We start from the raw sequence: 20246 nt of genomic DNA on the forward strand, positions 1-20246 counted from the left end.
TTTCATTCTCTTTTTTGTGATAGCAGTAGTGGAATTCTCTTCTAAAGCAATTCCATAACCCTTTAAATTATATACTTTTGTGAGCATGGCCCTCTAATCACATTTTTATACTGTAACTCTTGTTTGTTAAATTATTTCAAGATCCCTGTTTGTTATAAATCAATGTATAGTGCAGCTGGTAAATGTGTTGTATTTGCCTCAGAAGCACTATTATAGTTTATATACACAAAGCAGCTGTGTAGCCATTGGAGTAGTTATTTAGATTGGGCTAAATGCCACAGGTTACATAGCAGTTATCTGTTATCTGCTATGTAACCTGTGCCTTTTCCCCTAATTTCTAGCTACCGGTGTGGCTGTGCAGCATCTTATTTATATAAACTATAGTAATATTTCTGAAGGAAACACTGAACTTTTACCAGTGCACTGCAATAGTACATTATTTTTTAGTTAAGTTAAAACACTTCTTTTTTTAGGTGTTGCTATTCCGTTAAAGGGGTAGTTCACCGTTAAGTAAAGTTTTAGTATGTTATAGAATGGCCAGTTCTAAGCAACATTTTAACTGGTCTTCATTATTTATTCATTAGAATTTTTTTTAATTATTTGCCTTCTTCTTCCAGTTCTTAGCAGTTTTTAAACGGGGGTCATTGACCTGGCAGCCAAAAACTATTGCCCTGTGAGGCTACAGTTATTGTTACTTTTTGTAACTTTCTATTCTAGTCAGCCCCTCTCCTATTCATATACCAGTCTCTCATCCAAACCACTCCCTGGTTGCTAAGGTAATTTGGACCCTAGCAACCAAATAGCTTCTGAAACTCCAAACTGGAGACCTGCTGAAATTAAAATGAAATAACTAAAAAAACTACAAATAATAAAAAATGAAAACCAATTGCATATTGTCTCAGAATATTACTCTCTACATCATACTAAAAGTTAACTCAAAAAGGTGAACAACCCCTTTAAAACCTTTCCTCAAGCAAAAAAATACAAAACTACTAGTATTAATTCAGTTAGAGGTATATTTATCATGCTTTGTAAAACATTACACTCCACGTTTTACACAGCTACTAGGGGTAGAACTAGGGGTAGGCAGAAAAGGCACCTGGCTGGGGCGCAATGATTGGGGGGCGCTAGGCAGCAGCCTCTCCTGCCTAACCCTAGTCCATGCTCCTTTGTCATTGCCCCTGCTACTTGTCATTACACGGTGGGGATAATGACCCATAACATCGCACCCCCTGCGGGAACTGCCGACCTGTGAGGGGGGGAAGTTTGCCTAGGGCGTCCGGTTGGCTTGGCCCGCCCCTGTCATAAATATACCCATAAGTGTGTTGTTGAACCTGGTCCCACTGCCCTGTAGTAGTCAAAAGGCATTTCTCCCCATATGGGTGTTTTTGCCTTCTTTTGGATTAAATGACTAAATTATGTAGCATAAGAGCCAAGCTCAAAGTGAATGTCATAGGAATTATATTGGTTGGGAAACAGTTTAAAAAAAATCTATTTTAAACATTGTGTAAATTACAGGAAACAGCAAACTCTTATAATAAAAAAATTTAGATTTAATTGTATAAGCAACCATAATAAAATACAAGACAAAAAAAAAAAATCTGCAAAGAAATAAAATATAAATTCAGTGAAATAACAACAAAAATAGAGCTTTAGTTTAAAACCTGTTTAAATTTGTGTTTATTGTTGTTTTAAACTAAATGTATTATGAAATGTGTAGTTTTTATGTGATTATTTTTAAAAATTAGAATTATTTGCTTATAATGGAGTCTATGGGAGATGACCTTTCCGTAATTCAGAACTTTCTGGATAACGGGTTTCCGGATAAGGGATCCCATACCTGTATATAACAGTATGTTTATGTAGTGCTTATGTTCTGCTGCAAGGACAATGATTTTTTATTTTTTTTTATTAATTTTGTTTTATTATATTAGACAAATACAATAATCAGGACAATGATTTTACCCCTCATTTGTTTAAATTAATGGATATTTGAACTGTTCCTAATTTTGTCAGGGGATAGTTCTCCTAATTTGTTATGTCTTTTTTGTCCTAATTATTTTTTAATTATTTCCATTTTCTGTTATAATAAGACAGTATATTGTATTTGATTGTAGCTGAGCTTCATAAATCCATATTTGGTGACAGAACCATCTTATATTTAATGTTTAACTGTCTTTTAGTAGGTATAAGGTTTGGTAATCCAGATTACAGTAAAGCCTCTTATCAGGAAAGCCCAAGCATTCCGGATAATAGATCTCATACCTATTTATATAAATGAAACTTAAGAAGATAAGCTTTTTGAGCAAAACTACTGCTCTGTCATATTATGTTTACACATTTTAAAGGTTCTCTTGGTATATTGTTCTCTGTCTTCCTTACCCAAGGTAATTTAGTGATGTTAATATATATATATATATATATATATATATATATATATATATATATATATAGTCTATTTAATCAGCCTGTGTTGTACATTTCCAAAAAAAGAACAGCTTGTATTCTCTCAAGGGCTTGTTTCCCAACCTTTAACTGATGGAAGCAATTTGTGTGCATGGTGTATCCTCTGGTTATTGCTTACAGTACAGCATTTCCAAGAAAGTTAGCTTTTTTTTTTTACATGGAAAAAGTTCCTGTGGGTTAGCAGACCTCCCCACTTGTATTGCTTATCTTTCAACTTTAGCAATGATTGTATTATTTGCACATATTTAAAAAGTATGTTAAATGTTCTCTGTGTCTTTCATAGCTATAGAGCTTTTTAGGGTTTATTCATCAAAGTCATTTTGCATGCGTTACTACTCATATCGCATGTGCAAAAATCCTGATTATCGCAAATCTTTATTTCCATCGCATCGAGGTAATTATCGAATAGAAATAATACTAACGCATAATTCACAAAGATATTTGAAGCGTTAAAGGCATAAAATGCGGCGATAATTACTGTGAAACTTAACGCCCCCCAGGAGTAGGCATTACTAAACAAAATTGCAGCTGGTGATTGTCAGTGGTGACAAGATGGAGTTTGCAGTTGGATTTTTTCAAGTATGTGATCGTCCTAGAGTGATGCATCCTCCAGTTTTCAGGGAAATGGTAATTTTCAGAATGGTAGTTTTCAGAAGGTAACTGCTTAAATATATTGCATGGTTTTAAAATTTTAAAATGTCATCACAACATAAATAACGACAATAACATCGCTTCTTAATTCAGCCAAGTGTCCTTTTAGTGAATCGATCATTAACTCGCAAAATATAAGAACTGATAATATTTTTAACACATGCTATAAATAACGTTTTTTTGGCCTTTAGTGAATCGGCCCCTATGTGTTCGTTTACATCAATAGGATTCATTTTTTAAAGAATCTCTGGCAGCCTGTATGCTATTGACCTACATTACATAAAGTGTTATAAAGTAACACTTTGCTAACACCACTAGTTAAGGTGTATAAAAGTTAAAATCACCCAGTTCTGGCAACAGTTACCTTCAGTGCTACATGTATATTCATTATATGAACACCAAGGGCCTTTGTTCTAATGGGTGAAAAAATAATTTACAAGCCTTTTTAATATATCAATTTCTCTAAAGTAATTGAATACTGTTGTTCTTGATCTGATATCTTAAATTCAGTGTGATTTGTGGCTTACCCAGCAATGTTCTTGATGGTTACATTAAATTACATATCTAGCTAAATCTTTGCTGTATATTGAGATAATGTATTGTTTATTTTACTATACACTAAAAGGTGAAAAGAAAGTGCTTTAGCACTAAGGGGCCCCAAATTGTGGTGCTGTGTATTAAATGTTTGTGCTTTATCTATAGCACAGTGCATGCTGTGGCACAGTACTAACCCTATACTTATCATGTGGCTGGGGCATGTAGTGCATACAGCTAGGTGCTGCAAAGGGGTGCAAGGTGCAGTGTGGGAATTTTCAACATTTTTATGCACTTTACCCTTTACTACAGCTATAGTAAATGAGCCCTAATATGTGCCGATTTCAGCTGTTGAGAAATTGATGCTTATCATCTTGTGGTTCTGTGTGATTCTGTGTTCATGTTCAAAGCTTAAATTGCACATTTTCATTACAGAACCAGAAAAGACAGCATGCCAGCTCCATCTAGATAGTATTCTTGGCTCACCCTCTGTCAGAGGTGCAAGGCCAGTTGGTCAGTATATTCCACAGTGTGATGAAAGTGGTAACTACATTCCAAGGCAATGCCATTCTGGCAGTGGATATTGCTGGTGTGTGGACAGATTTGGTAATGAACTACCTGGTACAAGAACAGGTCCTGGACTTAGTCCACCATGTAAGTTGTGAATTTGATATTTTTACATATACTGTACCTATGAACTTGGCACCCCCCAGTGATTTTACTTTTTCTTGTCATTTTATCATTTTTTTCTTAGTGTTGAAAATTATAGCTTCTTGTTCCCCGTAGGCCCATCAGACAGACCTGTCTGTAATGCAGAAGAAATCCAGTTGTTCTAAGGCTGTGTTGTCTTCTCTGTGCAGCAGGAGCCAATTGGATTAGTATGGATGGTACCTAAGAGTAATATTACTCTATTACTTTTGAGCATCCAATTGGCTCCTGCTGCACAGAAAAGACAGGATGACCAGAAACTGACTTATTTTCTTCTGCAGCAGAGGTAGGGTTTCCTGAGCAGGCTGGAGGGGGGGGAGGGGTGCTGAGGGCTATATTTTTCTAAACTCTAATAAACTGTTAAAAGCCGCCGCATTTCAGTATTACTGTGTCGCCTTTCAAGGTCAACATGCCAGCATATCACAGCTACCATTCTAGCTGGACTGTCTGTGAAAAACTGCATTTCTCTGTGCTGCCTATCAGCACCAAACAGACCTATGACCAGCAAAGACTGACTCCAACAACATGGGAGGGTTTATAAGGAACCACTGATGTTTTATCAGAAATTCAATCATGTTGCTTCCGCAATAGGGCAAGCTCTAGAGGCCAATTTGAGAGATGTATCTGCACCTTTATTATATTAGCCACAATAATAGAATATAGCATTCTTCTGTGCTGTTATTATTAACTATTCTAATACTTAATAATGGCGCTTGATAATAATTAAAAGTGGCAGTTCAATCTTGTGCCAAAATCTTTGGAGCAAACAATAAAAAGCTGCAGTTTAGACTATGAATGGCATCATCTCTTTCACCTTTTGTTGGCATCATATCACAGACTTGCTAACTGACTTTGAAATTGTCTTTTGAGCAGTTTAATTCTACCATTTCTTAAAAATGTCATTATGTGTGGCAATTCTGGAAAGGACAAGTCTATGATGTCGCGCTCAGAAATAACTATGCTTTTCAACACCATACCTGATCAATATTATATTTCTTAACTTCAGTTTTTTTCAAGCTACTCTTCTACTTACCTAACCTTTAAGAATCAGTCTATAATTCTGTATATGTTGCCCTATCGGCTGTTATTTGCATTTTGTGTTACTGCATTTCACAACTGCTGCTAAAACACCTTCAGGGGAATGTACTAGAAGTTGGTAACAGGAAAATCTTTTGCACAAGTAAGACTAAAAATTTGCCTTTTGCAGTGTAATATTCTTCATTAGACTGGTATTGCATTGCAAATTTTAATTGACCATGTATGTATGTACACTGGCACAAACTATCAAATTTGCAATTTTTCTAGAAATGGTCGCTAAATTATACCTCCCAACTGTCCAGATTATTGCAAGACAGTCCCGATTTTAACAGCTCAGCCCGCAGTCCCAGATTCTTACTGAAAAGTCCATAATTTCCCTTTAATCTCCTGCACTGAACGTGTAAAAAGATACAATGTTTCTCAAATTTAATTAAATAAGGAGGCTTTTGGCAGAGAGCACAGAAAACTTAACATGCAACACCTGCACTGAGATACAATTGTAACTAATAAGCTAAATAGGTCTCTTGGGGGAACTGAGACTTGCATCTTAATGGGCAATTTCACCTTTATTAGCACAACTTTAACAACACATAAAACAAGACCCCAAAACCCACAGAAATGTGTTCAAACTTTAAATAGCCTGCCAAATATTGTAAAAATGGGAGTGGAATGTAGGGGGTGTGATGGCAAAAATGGGCATTGTCAAAAATCCACCATGCTATGTGCAGCATTTCTTTTTGTCCCTCTTTACATTTTTCAAATGTTGGAGGGTATGGCTAAACAGTTTCTGGGTTTGCAAAAGCTATATTAAATTCACTCAAATGAGAAATTGTTCGCACAGAGGAATAGATATTCATATTGCAAATATTTTTACCATTACCTGCTATTTATTACATTCCCCTACTTGTGTATTACATATATTGGGAAATTCACCTGTTTTCTGGGGTACATTGTATGTATTGTTTCCAGTAGGACTCACAGTATCACAGTCTTAGGGAGTGGGGGGAGCAGTGTGCAACTTTCTATGTCACAATATATGGTTTCCACATCAGATTGTGTCTATATTTAAGGAGATTTGTGCACACAAAAAAAGCCTATTTATCCTCCACTTAATATATGTGTTTTCCTATTTTGTTTATTTAACCTTTCTGCTTTTTATCATATGTGCACAGGTCTTGGTATAGTTACTCATCCTCCTCCTACTGTTGGGCCCCCTGTGAGACCAGATGTTGTTCCTCTGCCACCGGGAACACATTTGCTGTTTGCACAGAGTGGGAAGATTGAGCATATCCCGCTAGAGGGAAACAACATGAAGAAAACTGATGCCAAAACCTTACTTCATATCCCAGTAGGTTATATTTCTGATAATTCTGAATGGGGGCGCATTGTTATTGTTACAATTGTTGTGTGATGCAAGGCTACAAGAATGTACAAGATTAAAGCTTTGACATAACTATGGTTCATCGATGCCTTACAGTTTTTCCTAAATTGAAAAAATTGAGAAACACTATAAAAGGGTGACAACAAGGCTTTTATGAAATATAAATATATATATATATGTGGGATGTCTTTCTAAACAGCTGTTTTCCGTCATCTCATTGGAGGAGGGCTTTGCACAAATTGTTGGGCACTCTTTTCAGCTATATGTTTCATCACTTGATCACATTGTAATTGTGTGTCCTGAAGATGGATTGAGTCTAAGCGGAAACGTTGAATTAAACACCATTTTTTTTTTTGCTTCATATTTTTTTGCTTCAAATCCTTTGAGTGAGGTTTGTTTGTGCTTACTAATTATGTTATGTTAACCATGCATCCAGGCAGTACCTGAAGTTCTCTGTGTGCACCATTCCTGGACTTTTTATTTATATATATATACTATACTATAGTAATTTAGTATTAACTGGAGAGTAACACTGCATGCCTTAGACATAAACAGGGATAACCTTAGACATAAACAGGGATATCCAGCCTACAGTCCTCCATCTGCTTCTGAATTTTAACTCTCAACATACTCTGAACCTGTTATTAGGTATTCTGTCATATATAAGATTACTGTCAAGAATTATAGCTTGTCATGTGCCAGTCTGTTTAAACCCCCAATCCCTACCCATTTATGCCTCCAAATCCCAACTCCTTTTTGTGGCAGCCCTTTCCCCACATTTGTACTTGTCTCTCCCTGGTGGCAGCTCTGTCATAATGTGTTTTCCAAAAAACATTCCGAAAGATGTCAGAGATCTAATGTCCAGTAGGCTGATATATGGGACCTTTTTGTTTTATTACAGGATAAAGTTATAATTGGTGTAGCCTTTGACTGTGTGGACAAGACTGTATACTGGACGGATATCACTGGACCTTCTATTAGTAGAGCCAGCATAAATGGCGGGGAACCAACTGCAATTATTAAAACAGGTAGATCTATGATTTATATCAACTTTCTACTGTATACGTCAGACCCCCCCAGGCATATCATCTGGATACAAACTCCACCCACAAGGTTGCCAAGATTGTTAATGGCAGTTTGCAAATTTGATTTCACATCTCTCACCTGCCATTGTCTGACTGCTGCCTAACCAGTGTGTATGTGCTGGGGGTGTCAATTTCGCCTCCCATTGGATTAAATCTGTAAGTTTTTTACCCCTGAGACAGTGCTTATATTTGTATCACTATTTTATACAATCATATGGTTCTATACGTTTGATAATATTATTTATTGCGAGATGTTTAAATAATAACCATTCAAGTTCAAAACTTCATTCAGTTTTCATGGTGTAATTAATGTGTGATTATTTTGTTTTAGAGTTAGGAAGCCCTGAAGGAATAGCAGTTGACCATCTGGGTCGTAACATTTTTTGGACTGATTCTCTATTGAATACAATTGAAGTAGCCAAGATGGATGGAAGTAATCGTCGAGTATTATTTGATACTGATCTAGAGAACCCCAGAGGAATAGTAGCTGATGCACCAAAAGGGTATTTTTTATTTTTGATATTCATGATCGTATCATCTTTTCCCTTATTTTAATGTGTTTTTTGTTTTTTTTTAATTCATTGTTTAATGAATCTGTATATGGTTAAAATGATTCATGGAATCTTGTTGTCATGTCTATATAGCACTCGATGCATCAGCAGAGATGAATATGGGTAATTGGTGATGTTAGCAAGTATTCAAGGCCAAAGATCAACTAAACAGGCCACATAGCAGGGATGACACACTAGTAAAAACATTCCGACCGTGGGAAAAAAAAATGTAAATGCTTCTAGTTAATGGATTTAGTCATTGTGTTTATTCTGGATTTAGTCTGTTATTTTTTTCAAGGACTAAAATGGAGTTAACTTCTCATTGCTCTTTCAGGAAATCTGAACATGACATCAATCCTGACATTTTAAATATATGGTGTCTAGCCAAATTGTGTGTACAAAGAAAATGTTTGTTAAAATATTTTAAGTCCATGTCTGAATAAATGCTGTCTGGGCAATCCTTAAACAAATATACTGGTAATTCTACACATATGAGTGCAGTTGTGGTCCCCACAATTTCCCTGCTGTCAGTTGCACATAAAACCACATTCATTAAAGGTACAAAAAACCACCTTTGTAGTGTTCCATGCCATGTGCTAGAGGCATACCCATTATTATTTTGGGTATTTATTTGGTTTTGGCATAACTGTAGTGCCTACAGTGCTTTTTAGCCTGACAAATACAGGCAATTGATTTTTGCGAACAAATGCATTCTTCATTTTGCTCAGAAATTCAGTGTTATCCTTTTCGGTAAATAAACAGTATCCTAATTTCATCAACCTGGATATTTGTACCAGCTTGGAGCGCAGTTGCACTATAGCAAAGATAAAGAGAAAAATGAGGGCTAAAAATAGGGGAACTTTTATTAAAGGGATTCTGTCATGTTTTTTGTGGTGTAGTTTTTATTACTAAATTACACTAAATTTGTGTACATTACAAATAATTCATTCTAGCTGTAATATTGGTTTGTAGGCAGTCATCTGTGCCTGATCCTGAGCTTTCAGAAAGCCAGCACTACACAATAGAAATGCTTTCAGTGCTTTCAGAAGGAAAGGTATAATCACTGGAGGGTGTCAAAATGTTAAACACCCCCCCAGTGATTGTAATCACTTACCTAATAGGCCTGTCAGCATAAAAATGCACCGGCTCGAGGTACCTGTGCACGAGCGATCCTCTTCCTCCTGTCTTCTTTCTTTGTGATCCCGGGGCAGGTGCATGCACAGTACAGTGAAAAAGACAGCTTTTTTTGTTAAAGGTCAGCTTTTTACTCCACTGTGCAAGCACAAGTGTTGCAGAGACACAGGAAAAGGAAGACCCCCCAGTGATGATACCTTTCATTCTGCTTTAAAGTATAGTTTTAAAAATGTGAGTTCATGACCCAGGACAACATGTGCTAGGCAGTACATCCCAGTGAGGTGTGTAGATGCAGATACATTAATATGGTATAAATATTATTGCATTTTCTGCATCTCTGTGTATTATGGGACATGACAACATACAATCAAACAGATATACAAATACAGATGTGAGGCCTACAGTATAAAGGCAGTGCAGAACATAGCAGCAGGGCAGCTGTGCAAATTGCTGGATTGTTTAAATAAATAGTTTCACCTGATTAAAATCAGGGCCTTTTTACTTACATAGTAACATAGTAAGTTGGGTTGAAAAAAAACATACGTCCATCATGTTCAACCATAATACCTATATATAACCTGCCTAACTACTAGTTGATCCAGAGGAAGGCAAAAAACCCCATCTGAAGCCTCTCTAATTTGCCTTAGAGGGGAAAAAATTCCTTCCTGACTCCAAGATGGCAATCGGACCAGTCCCTGGATCAACTTGTACTAAGAGCTATCTCCAATATTCTGACAGATGTTTTAAAAATAATAAAATCTGTGTATTTTTCCTCAGAAATCTCTACTGGACTGACTGGAACAGAGCTGCCCCAAAGATTGAGACATCTTATATGGATGGAACCAACAGAAGAATTCTTGTTAAAGATGATCTTGGTCTTCCAAATGGACTTACCATTGACCCATATTCATCAATGCTTTGTTGGATTGACGCAGGTAAATTGTTGTATGAACTTTCTCTTTTTTTTCTATTATGAAGTAAACAGGCATACTTTATTGTGAGTTTTGTAAGGAATAGACAATGTGCAGCAGTGTATTAGGTCTAACATCTAGCTAGATTTTTACCTGCCTGGCCAATAAAAATGATTCTTGATGCCATTTTATAGGGAGGAAGTATAAATATATTTATATTCGGTATTTTTTTTCCACAAAGATGGCAACCCAGTGTACAGGGTGGGGCATTTATATGGATACACCTTAACATGGGAATCCATTCCCATTATGTTAAGGTGTATCCATATATATGGCCCACCCTGTATATCTGATATGCCATATACATAGTTAACACAAAATGTGCAGATGAAGAGATATTCACCTCGGAATCATCCCCCTGCTGAGCCTTCACCTCGGCACAGACCTTGTGCTGGAGGGGGTCAGTGACCCCTTTAAACACTACAGTTGCTTTTTTTACTTCCTTATATGATGTCACACATAGTACTGGCAGTAGACTTAACTCCTATTGGCAGTGTCTCCTGTCTCACACTGCTTCCTGTGCCTGTGACAGAGTGCTGCAAATATAATATAACAGTATGTTAGATTTGTGATATGCTGAGTCTGTTTGCCTATGCCATTGTGAAGAAGAAATTAACCAATGACCTTTCAATTTATGCACTGGTGCAGTGCACAAGCAACCAATGAATTGGTCCAATAGGAAAAAAAGTAAGGGCAAAGCCTGGACGTGATGATGTAAGCATATAAGAAGTTTTCAGTGTGTCGGGTTTAAAACAGGCCACTCCCATCCCTTCACAGAGACTGGTTTAACAGGTATAAAAAGTGGCTTTTACAGTGGCCTTTTATTTATTTTTTTTATCGAAAATATATTTTCTAACTTGCTGAGAGCATTGTTTGTGGTTTAAAGGACAATGAAAGGTTATTATAAATTAAAAGTAAGTCTAAAGGCATTCTTTTTAAGTACTTACTGCATATCTAAATTCCCAGATCCCTGCTTGCTGCTCTGAGATATGGTGCTGGCAGCCTACAGCAGTGTGAAGACTACAGTGACATCACTGAAATCTCTCTGTCCTTCCTGTAGGCTGCCAGCGGCAGCCTTCCTATTCTCTGAGCATGTGTGTAACTTGATCCTGTCTCCTGTTCTGAGCTACACATGCCCACCAGCCAATCAGAAGCTGATCTGGCAGAGGGGAGGGGGGGAAGGAATGAAACACATGTGCAGTATGAAGCAAGGAGGGAAAGGAAGGGAGAATACCTTTTTAGAGATGGCTGCCTGTTCTAGAAAATGTGAAGTAAGTGTGACTGAGTATATATTTGATTAGGTGAGCCAAAAGTGTGGTGTTTTTACTAAATAATAGGGGGACTATTGGGCAGTATGCTTTTTAAATTTTGACTTGCATTCTCCTTTAACGTTGAAGGTGAAAAAGACCTTTAAAACCCCTTTAAGCTCAACCAAGCTTAAGCAGATCTTTAGGTGTATGGACAAGTACTTGTATCTTCTGCTATACAAGCAAGGTATAATTATAATGTTTAGAAATGACTACTGTACCTATTGTACCTGTATTGGACATGTTGTGTACCATAAAAAGCTGTACCAAACACAACTGCCACTATGCAGGTAAGACAAGATAACATGCTAATGTTGTTTTTTATCAAAAATAATTTTATTAACACAAAATAATACAGCTAGCTAGGAGAAATAAAGGGCGTGTAATTGTAACATAAATATGCAGAAGGTGATATCCTGAGCATTTTTGCAAAATACTTTAATTTTTCAGAAAAAGAGACATTAAAAGCCTCATATAGATCAAAGGTTGCTGCAGGGAGGGTCTCTCCTGGCACTGTCAGCTCACTCACTGTATTTTCTGAAACAAAGAAGACCAGCACTGTTTTTGGAAGCTGCTGTAGACCCTACACTCCAATACCAGTACTGTGTCTTTTTACAATCTGAGGGACCCAGTACTCAACAGTACAATGCAAGAAAACCTTTGATCACTGACAAAAACCCAGTATCACAGCAAGTTTCCCTTTAATTCTTAAAATGGGAATTTTCTATTTAGGAGAACCTAATAGAACATATTACTAAAAAAGTATATTTATATGAAAATGGTTTATTTAGATATAGCAGGGTTTTACATATGAGCTTGTTTATGCAATATATTTTTATAGAGACCTACATTGTTTGGGGGTCTAAGGGCCACCTCCTGGGATCATAGGATTCACAGTGCACACAAACAAGCCAAGGCACACATACATGTTAGGCCACATCAGCCAAACACAGAGGTGTTAATGTAAAAGTGGAGAGCCGAATGTCTTGAATAGTGAATGTATTGCAGTGTTTTTTGTTTTATGATGTAATGTACATTGGAACACTCTTCTGCGAACTTCATTAGATATTTGTGTAAGCAAAAAACAACAAAAAAACATTAATAAGACATTAAGTGCATAAATATTGGTAACAGGAACTAAAAGAATGGAATGCATGAATCCCAGTCAGCCTGCACGCCGAAAAATTGTGGAAGGCATTCAGTATCCGTTTGGTATAACAAGTTATGGAAAGAACTTATTCTATACAGACTGGAAGAGGTAAGGGGAATTCTTTGGGAGCTTTCTCTGAGGTGTTACCTTCTGTTGTAATGTGGGTTTTTTGTTTTTTTTCTTTGTTTCTGAATTGGGCAGAAATAAATAGCACAAGCATGGAGACAATGCAGAATCAGAAGAATCTAGTTTGGACTGAAAATGTGTCTCCATATAGAACCTAGTCCATGTATACAAATGTAAGCTTTATTGGTATAAAAAGACAATTGGAGTAGGCATGGTGCAAAGTACTAAAGAGAGGTGCAATGTGCCTTTTTTTGCACTTGGCCTTTCACTCTATTTGAATTGCTGCAGTTCTCTGCCACCCTGCATTCAGCAGCACTGTATTCCTGATGGACTGGAGGGGGGAAGCATTTAGGCATTTTGAGTTCTGCCACCTACCTGTCCCCTTTGAGACACACAATTTAGGGAGTACACCGAATGGGACTAATATTACTGTTCATGGAAGTGGCACCCTCAATGTATGGCCTGCATCTGCTGACAGATACCTATCCCCCAGTGCAGACAGTCTTATTGGGGCACATGCACATATTGTGTGAGTGGTTCAGCAGATATACATACATGTGCCCCAATATGGTCATCTGCACTATAATTAGGTACCTGGTGGTAGCTCCAATAGGGGAAACTGTTCTTAGGAATAAATATATAGTCATGTTAACTATATTTACAAGGTTGGACTGGCTTGCTATACTACTAGAAGAGATTCTCTCGTGGGCTCTGGTCTGGGAAAATCCCCATTTGCCATTTTTGTATTTTTATCATAAGGCTGAATAATCTTTTACACTGTCTCCACCTACTGTTTTGGAAGTCAATGTCAGAATTTTGGCTGGGCCTACCTTCATTATAACTTTATTTGATTTAACATGATTTGTTGTAAGAACTGCAGATACATAGTTACATAGTACATAGTTACATAGTTACATAGGGTTGAAAAAAGACCTGTGTCCATCAAGTTCAACCCATCCAAGTAAACCCAGCACACCTAACCCACACCTACCAATCTATACACTCACATACATAAACTATAAATACAACCACTAGTACTAACTGTAGATATTAGTATCACAATAGCCTTGGATATTCTGATTGATCAAGAACTCATCCAGGCCCCTCTTAAAGGCATTAACAGAATCTGCCATTACCACATCACTAGGAAGGGCATTCCATAACCTCACTGCCCTCACCGTGAAAAACCACCTACGCTGCTTCAAATGGAAGCTCCGTTCCTCTAATCTAAAGGGGTGACCTCTGGTGCGTTGATTGTTTTTATGGGAAAAAAGAACATCCCCCAACTGCCTATAATCCCCTCTAATGTACTTGTACAGAGTAATCATGTCCCCTCGCAAGCGCCTCTTTTCCAGAGAAAACAACCCCAACCTTGACAGTCTAACCTCATAGTTTAAATCCTCCATCCCCTTAACCAGTTTAGTTGCACGTCTCTGCACTCTCTCCAGCTCATTAATATCCTTCTTAAGGACTGGAGCCCAAAACTGCACTGCATACTCAAGGTGAGGCCTTACCAGGGACCTATAAAGGGGCAAAATTATGTTCTCATCCCTTGAATCAATGCCCTTTTTTATACAAGACAGCACTTTATTTGCTTTAGTAGCCACAGAATGACACTGCCTGGAATTAGACAACTTGTTATCAACAAAAACCCCTAGATCCTTCTCCATTAAGGATACCCCCAACACACTACCATTCAGTAGATAGTTTGCGTTTATATTATTTCTACCAAAGTGCATAACTTTGCACTTATCAACATTGAACCTCATTTTCCAGTTTGCTGCCCAGTTATCTAATTTTGTCAAATCGCTCTGCAAAGCGGCAGCATCCTGCATGGAACTTATAGTTTTGCACAATTTAGTGTCATCAGCAAAAATAGAAACAATACTGTCTATGCCCACCTCCAGGTCATTAATAAACAAGTTAAACAGCAAAGGCCCAAGGACTGACCCCTGCGGTACTCCACTAACCACACTGGTCCAATTAGAAAATGTTCCATTTACAACCACTCTTTGTACTCTATCCTTCAGCCAGTTCTCTATCCAATTACAAATATTATGTTCTAGGCCAATATTCCTTAATTTGATCATTAACCTTCTGTGAGGTACTGTATCAAACGCTTTAGCAAAGTCCAAGTAGATGACATCAACTGCCATTCCAGCATCAAGGTTCCTACTCACCTCCTCATAAAAGGCAACTAAATTAGTCTGGCAAGATCTGTTACGCATAAAACCATGCTGGCACAAACTAATAGTATTGTGAACTGCAATGTATTCAAGTACCCTATCCCTTATTACCCCTTCCAAAAGTTTTCCTACTACTGATGTCAGACTAACAGGCCTATAGTTTTCAGGCTGAGAACGGGATCCCTTTTTAAATAACGGCACCACATTAGCAATCCGCCAGTCTCTTGGCACCATGCCAGACCTCAATGAATCCTGATACACACTGAATATAATTTTCCTGTACATTTTTTATTTAAATACATCAGTCTGGTAAGTGACACAGTTAGTAAGAGGAGATTGGCTGTTCCTGGGTGCATATTTTATAATTCTACTATCACTATGGGAAATGAAGGGTTCAATCAAATGTTGTTTTGCCACTGCTAACATTCACACGTGATTATGCTTCTGTGCATTAGAGATGCCATTGTAGCGATCGATCGCACCATTTCCAAGGAGAGTGACAGCTACCAGCCTCCCAAACGATCCCGTCTGTATGGAATTACTACTGCTTATTCCCAGTGTCCTCAAGGTAACTACAGAAAAGAAAATATACTCTGCATGTGCATAATAATGAAGCAGCTTCTTTACAAATAGTCATTTTATGTTAACATAATAACCTTATAGCCTCTGTCTGGGAATGGCCAGGGCATTTTGCCATGAGAGGGGGCATTCTATGTTACCCTCCCATCCTTTCTCGCATAGTGTGTATTCATCTTGCCTCATGGTTAATCTCGTTTTTTTTTTTACAAGGAGATTAAAACCTGATACTTGAAGCTACTTAGAAATGCTCAGATTGTTTCCTGTTGGGACCTATCTGTACTAGATTATGTGCAATGTACAAAACAGGTTCCAAGTTACAACTACTAATCTGCCTGTATGCAACAGGCCCATGTGGAAGCCTAGCAAGCATTCATACAATTGCATATGCTTCACGTGATTTTCAAGGGCTTGATCATTTGTTATTTTAAAGTACAAATTATCCTAAAAAAAGTACAATAACCAGATTTTTTTGTGTGTTAACAAAACCAGTTCCACACATTTAATGATTTCCTTTCCAATTTTGGGATGGTTTTATTATCTATCCTAATACAAAATATTAAAGGTTCATAATTAGGATTTCTGAAGCTCACAACATTTCTCTTAACTTTAGGATCTGCAGTTGCAGCCTAACTGTAGCTATCAAAGTTTTTTTTCCCACTACTCAGTCCAGTTTTAGATGCTGTTGGTTTATAAGGGATGAGATAGAGAATGATTAGAGATCTGAGTGTCTTTCAGTAGAAGTGAAAAAGATGTCTAAAATATATGTATATCATCTGCATATAAATGGTATTTAAAGACAAATAAATGCATAAAGTCTCCCAAAGACAGGAAACCAACATCTGGCCAAGCACATAACCCTAAGGTGCCCCCACACTATGCTGGACTTGCAAGCATCTACCGCTGATCTTTGGTGAAAAGATTTTTGTATAATTTTATAATAACACTTTTGTGTTTTACAGGTCAGAATTACTGTGCGGTAAACAATGGAGGCTGCACACACCTTTGCTTGGCAACTCCTGGAGGTCGATCCTGCCTCTGCCCTGAAAACAGCATCGGAGTGGATTGCTTAGATAGAAATTAGGAGTTTCATAGATCCAATAAAATCAGTGGCATGGATTTAAAAAGTGTTGCACCGATAAATCCTTGAGACATTTACCAATACAGAGAGAAACTTGCACTCAGCTGTTTGCAACCACTGGTGATTGTGTAACACTTCTTCATAGTTTGATACAGAAGATTTAGGCCACTGAAAGAGTTTTATAAATAAAGCTAGAACAAGCCAAGTACACATAAAGGGAAAACACATGCAGTATATATTTAAACTAACAAAGGGCAGTTTGAGATTACTACACTGATTTCTACAGCGGTTTTAACTGCAGTAAAGTGAATTCACCGTAAGGGCAACTTGGCAAGCATGTTGCATTTAATATCATGAATTGCTGGTAAGAAAACTCACTCAAAGTTGTGCATTATGCTGAAATACTAAGATTATTTTGTGGAGCAGAATGATTGTGTAACAGGGTTACTGCATGGGTCCAACAGTTCAGAAATACACAGCCTTTTCAGCACACTCAAACCTGTCAAATGAGCCTTTTTGCAAGTATAGTGAATATACATGGAGTTTTATTTGCCTGTAATTATGTCAAAAACATAACATTTATTCTTTCTTTATTGTAAGCACATAAGCATTTTAGGGATCCACATTGGTCAACGAGGCCCATAAAAACATAATTTTACTACAGTCTCCTTTCTTTGAGTGCATATAAATGTCTTGTTATGTATTCTGTCTTGGAGGATAATCCATACTATACAAGGAAATAAGTTTCTTAAAAAAAAGTATTTATAATATAAATAAATCTTTAACAATACCACTATTACTAATAAATAATAGTATTGTCACCTATTATTACCCTGTTTTTGACACCTCCTTGCAGTTATCCAAGTTTAAAAAGTCACTTTCATTGTCAATAGTTTTTTTTTTTTTTTTTTTTTTTAAAAGACACTTTGAATAAGATTACTATAAAAGCTTGACTTCACCAGATCAGTCCTATAACGCTGTCCACACACCCTTGTCACTGCATAACATCACTATGTAGGCCATGTAATTTCTTTTGTTGCATAAAAAGAACAATACTTACTCCAGCTCTGCCCACCTACAGTACCTAAGCAAAGACAGTAAGTACTAAATGTAGGCTTACACTGTGGCATCAAGGCATCAATTTAGAGCAGATCAAAGTGGGTAATCTAGAGGCATCCCAGCAACTCCATATTTTCCCTGTTTATTAACATTTACCTGACAAATTGTTTTAATGAACTGACATATTTATCTATTAAGCTATGTGAGCTTGAGCTGTCAAGTCCCATTCTGCTCAGTGGGGTGTTAGAGCTCAGCACTGCTAACACACTTCTGAAATTTTAAATGCAAATTGCAATGGGGCATTAAGAATTCAGATTATGTTTTTTTGTTATTAAGGCAAATGGTGCTAGACAAATCGTTAAATCTGAGAGGCCAAATAGTTTGTTTTTTTTGGGAGGGGGTTCAGTAATTATCTGAAGTAACTGCTTAGCAAAAAATATTGATATTGAACATTGATACTATGGTACCATCAACATTGGAGCCAAATCAAACTGAGACTGCAATGACTGGCTCAACAAGTTCACAGCACTGATATGGCTAGGGGAAGCATTTGAAGTTTGTTATTTTAAGGCATTAAATAACTACTGACATAAATTCTGTTTAAATACTACATAAGTAAGTATGTGGTGGGGTTAAAAGGTAGAATTCAATCACATCAGGTTATCAAATAAAAATATTTTCATTTTATAATTCTTTTGGAAAGATCTAAAGGAAGACAAAAATGGAAGCTGTATACAATGTACTTATGTGGCTGTCAAGTTAGGGTGATCGATAAGGGTAAATGTCTGCTTGCTCTCCTGGACCCTCACTGGGACCCAGCCCGAAGACTAATTAGGGGAGGATTTGATGAGTCACTTATTTTGCTATCCAAGATGATAAAAATGGCTATATAAACGGCCTTTTTACTAAGATCTTTGTAAAACTCTGTATTTTAGTTTCAAAAATGAATTTAGATTTTCTTGAAAGGTAAAGCATGTCAGAAGCAGAACAAACTATTTATCACAAAATCATCATTATAGAAACTTGTTTTGTGTAGCATTTTATAGCTTTTCATCCAGTGTTTTTTTTTTTCTTTTTCGTTGTTTAAAATACTTGTAAATGACTGAAAATGCCATGGTGCTGAAATATTTTTTACAAAACTATTAATAGTTTTTAGACTGTACAGAAACCACTGTCTTAAGCAATGATGGTCTTAAAAATAAATCACTTCTATGCCAAATGATTTGATTGTATTTTTTTGTACTGTGTAAAGAAACATTTTTTTCTTTTTGAGCAATTTCTGATGGAGGAATTTTTCATGAATCTATAACCATTTCATACTGAACTAAATAACCGGTCAAAAGATGGCCAGAAATAGTATACAATAAAAAAAAAAGTATACACCCCCAATTTTTTTTTTCATAGGATGCTCTTCTTCAGGTTAAATAAAGACTATTATGGTGTTTAAACAGTAAACTTAAACATATGCATACTTATAACAGAGCCAAAATCAGTTGTGTCAGATAATCCCCACTACAAATCTACAAAGCTGTATCTTTAATGAATTAACTGCAAACACACATCAGTGGATTTAGGCTACTTTGCCAGTCAGTCTTTATAGGCCACTTTGTTGAAACTGTTGCCCCTTGAAGTCAGCTCATTGCTGTAATGAATTGATTGTGGTTGACAAAACTATGTATAATGTGATGTTAATAACTGCATGGTAAAATTTTTTTGTGCACAGCTTAACATTGGAGGCCTTCAGGAATTTTAAAGATATTTATGGGAATGATTTTTTAATTGAATATATAATAAGTGAACTAAGAGCATCCTATGAATAGAGAACCTTTGGTGAGTGTCATTATTGGACACTGTTTCTGGTTGCCTTTTGACTGGTTATTAAGTTTAGACTGGTCTTTTTTTTTGTGCCTAACATTTTGGCACCCCCCAGTGACTTTGCCTTTCCTTCTCCTTTAGTGGTTTTTCACTAAAACATCTATTAAACTTACTTTAGCCACATTTCCTGGTGAAGCTTACACACCCATAGCTCCTACTTTTTCTTATCAGCATTTTATGTGTGGTTCTACAAATTACTGGGGTTTTATTTAGTGTGGAACTCCACCAGTGTGAATTTCACTCCTTTTTGTATTTGCTCAAGCATTTGTTTTACTTTGGGAGCTACCTGTACCTATGTCAACAGATACTGAAAACCTTATGCCAAATAGCACTTAAGGTGGCCATACACGGGCCGACTATAGCTGCC

At 36.8% G+C, this 20246-nt stretch overlaps 1 protein-coding gene across 2 annotated transcripts in view; it reads left to right on the plus strand.

Moving 5' to 3' along the window:
* nid1 (nidogen 1) overlaps nt 1-19226 on the plus strand; it is a 49329-nt gene extending 30103 nt beyond the window's left edge. Inside the window, exons 13-20 of one of the 2 annotated variants that reach the window (XM_002935828.5) lie at nt 4087-4305; nt 6570-6745; nt 7680-7806; nt 8195-8366; nt 10326-10483; nt 12961-13084; nt 15744-15856; nt 16827-19226. In XM_002935828.5, the coding sequence (XP_002935874.2) occupies nt 4087-4305; nt 6570-6745; nt 7680-7806; nt 8195-8366; nt 10326-10483; nt 12961-13084; nt 15744-15856; nt 16827-16948 (1211 nt within the window). In that variant the 3' untranslated portion in view covers nt 16949-19226. The remainder of the gene's footprint in view (nt 1-4086; nt 4306-6569; nt 6746-7679; nt 7807-8194; nt 8367-10325; nt 10484-12960; nt 13085-15743; nt 15857-16826) is intronic. The other variant, XM_012963717.3, reaches the window with a different exon arrangement.
* Nucleotides 19227-20246: the final 1020 nt, after the last annotated feature.

The sequence above is a fragment of the Xenopus tropicalis genome, chromosome 5, assembly GCF_000004195.4.
Source record: "Xenopus tropicalis strain Nigerian chromosome 5, UCB_Xtro_10.0, whole genome shotgun sequence".
NCBI lineage: Eukaryota > Metazoa > Chordata > Amphibia > Anura > Pipidae > Xenopus > Xenopus tropicalis.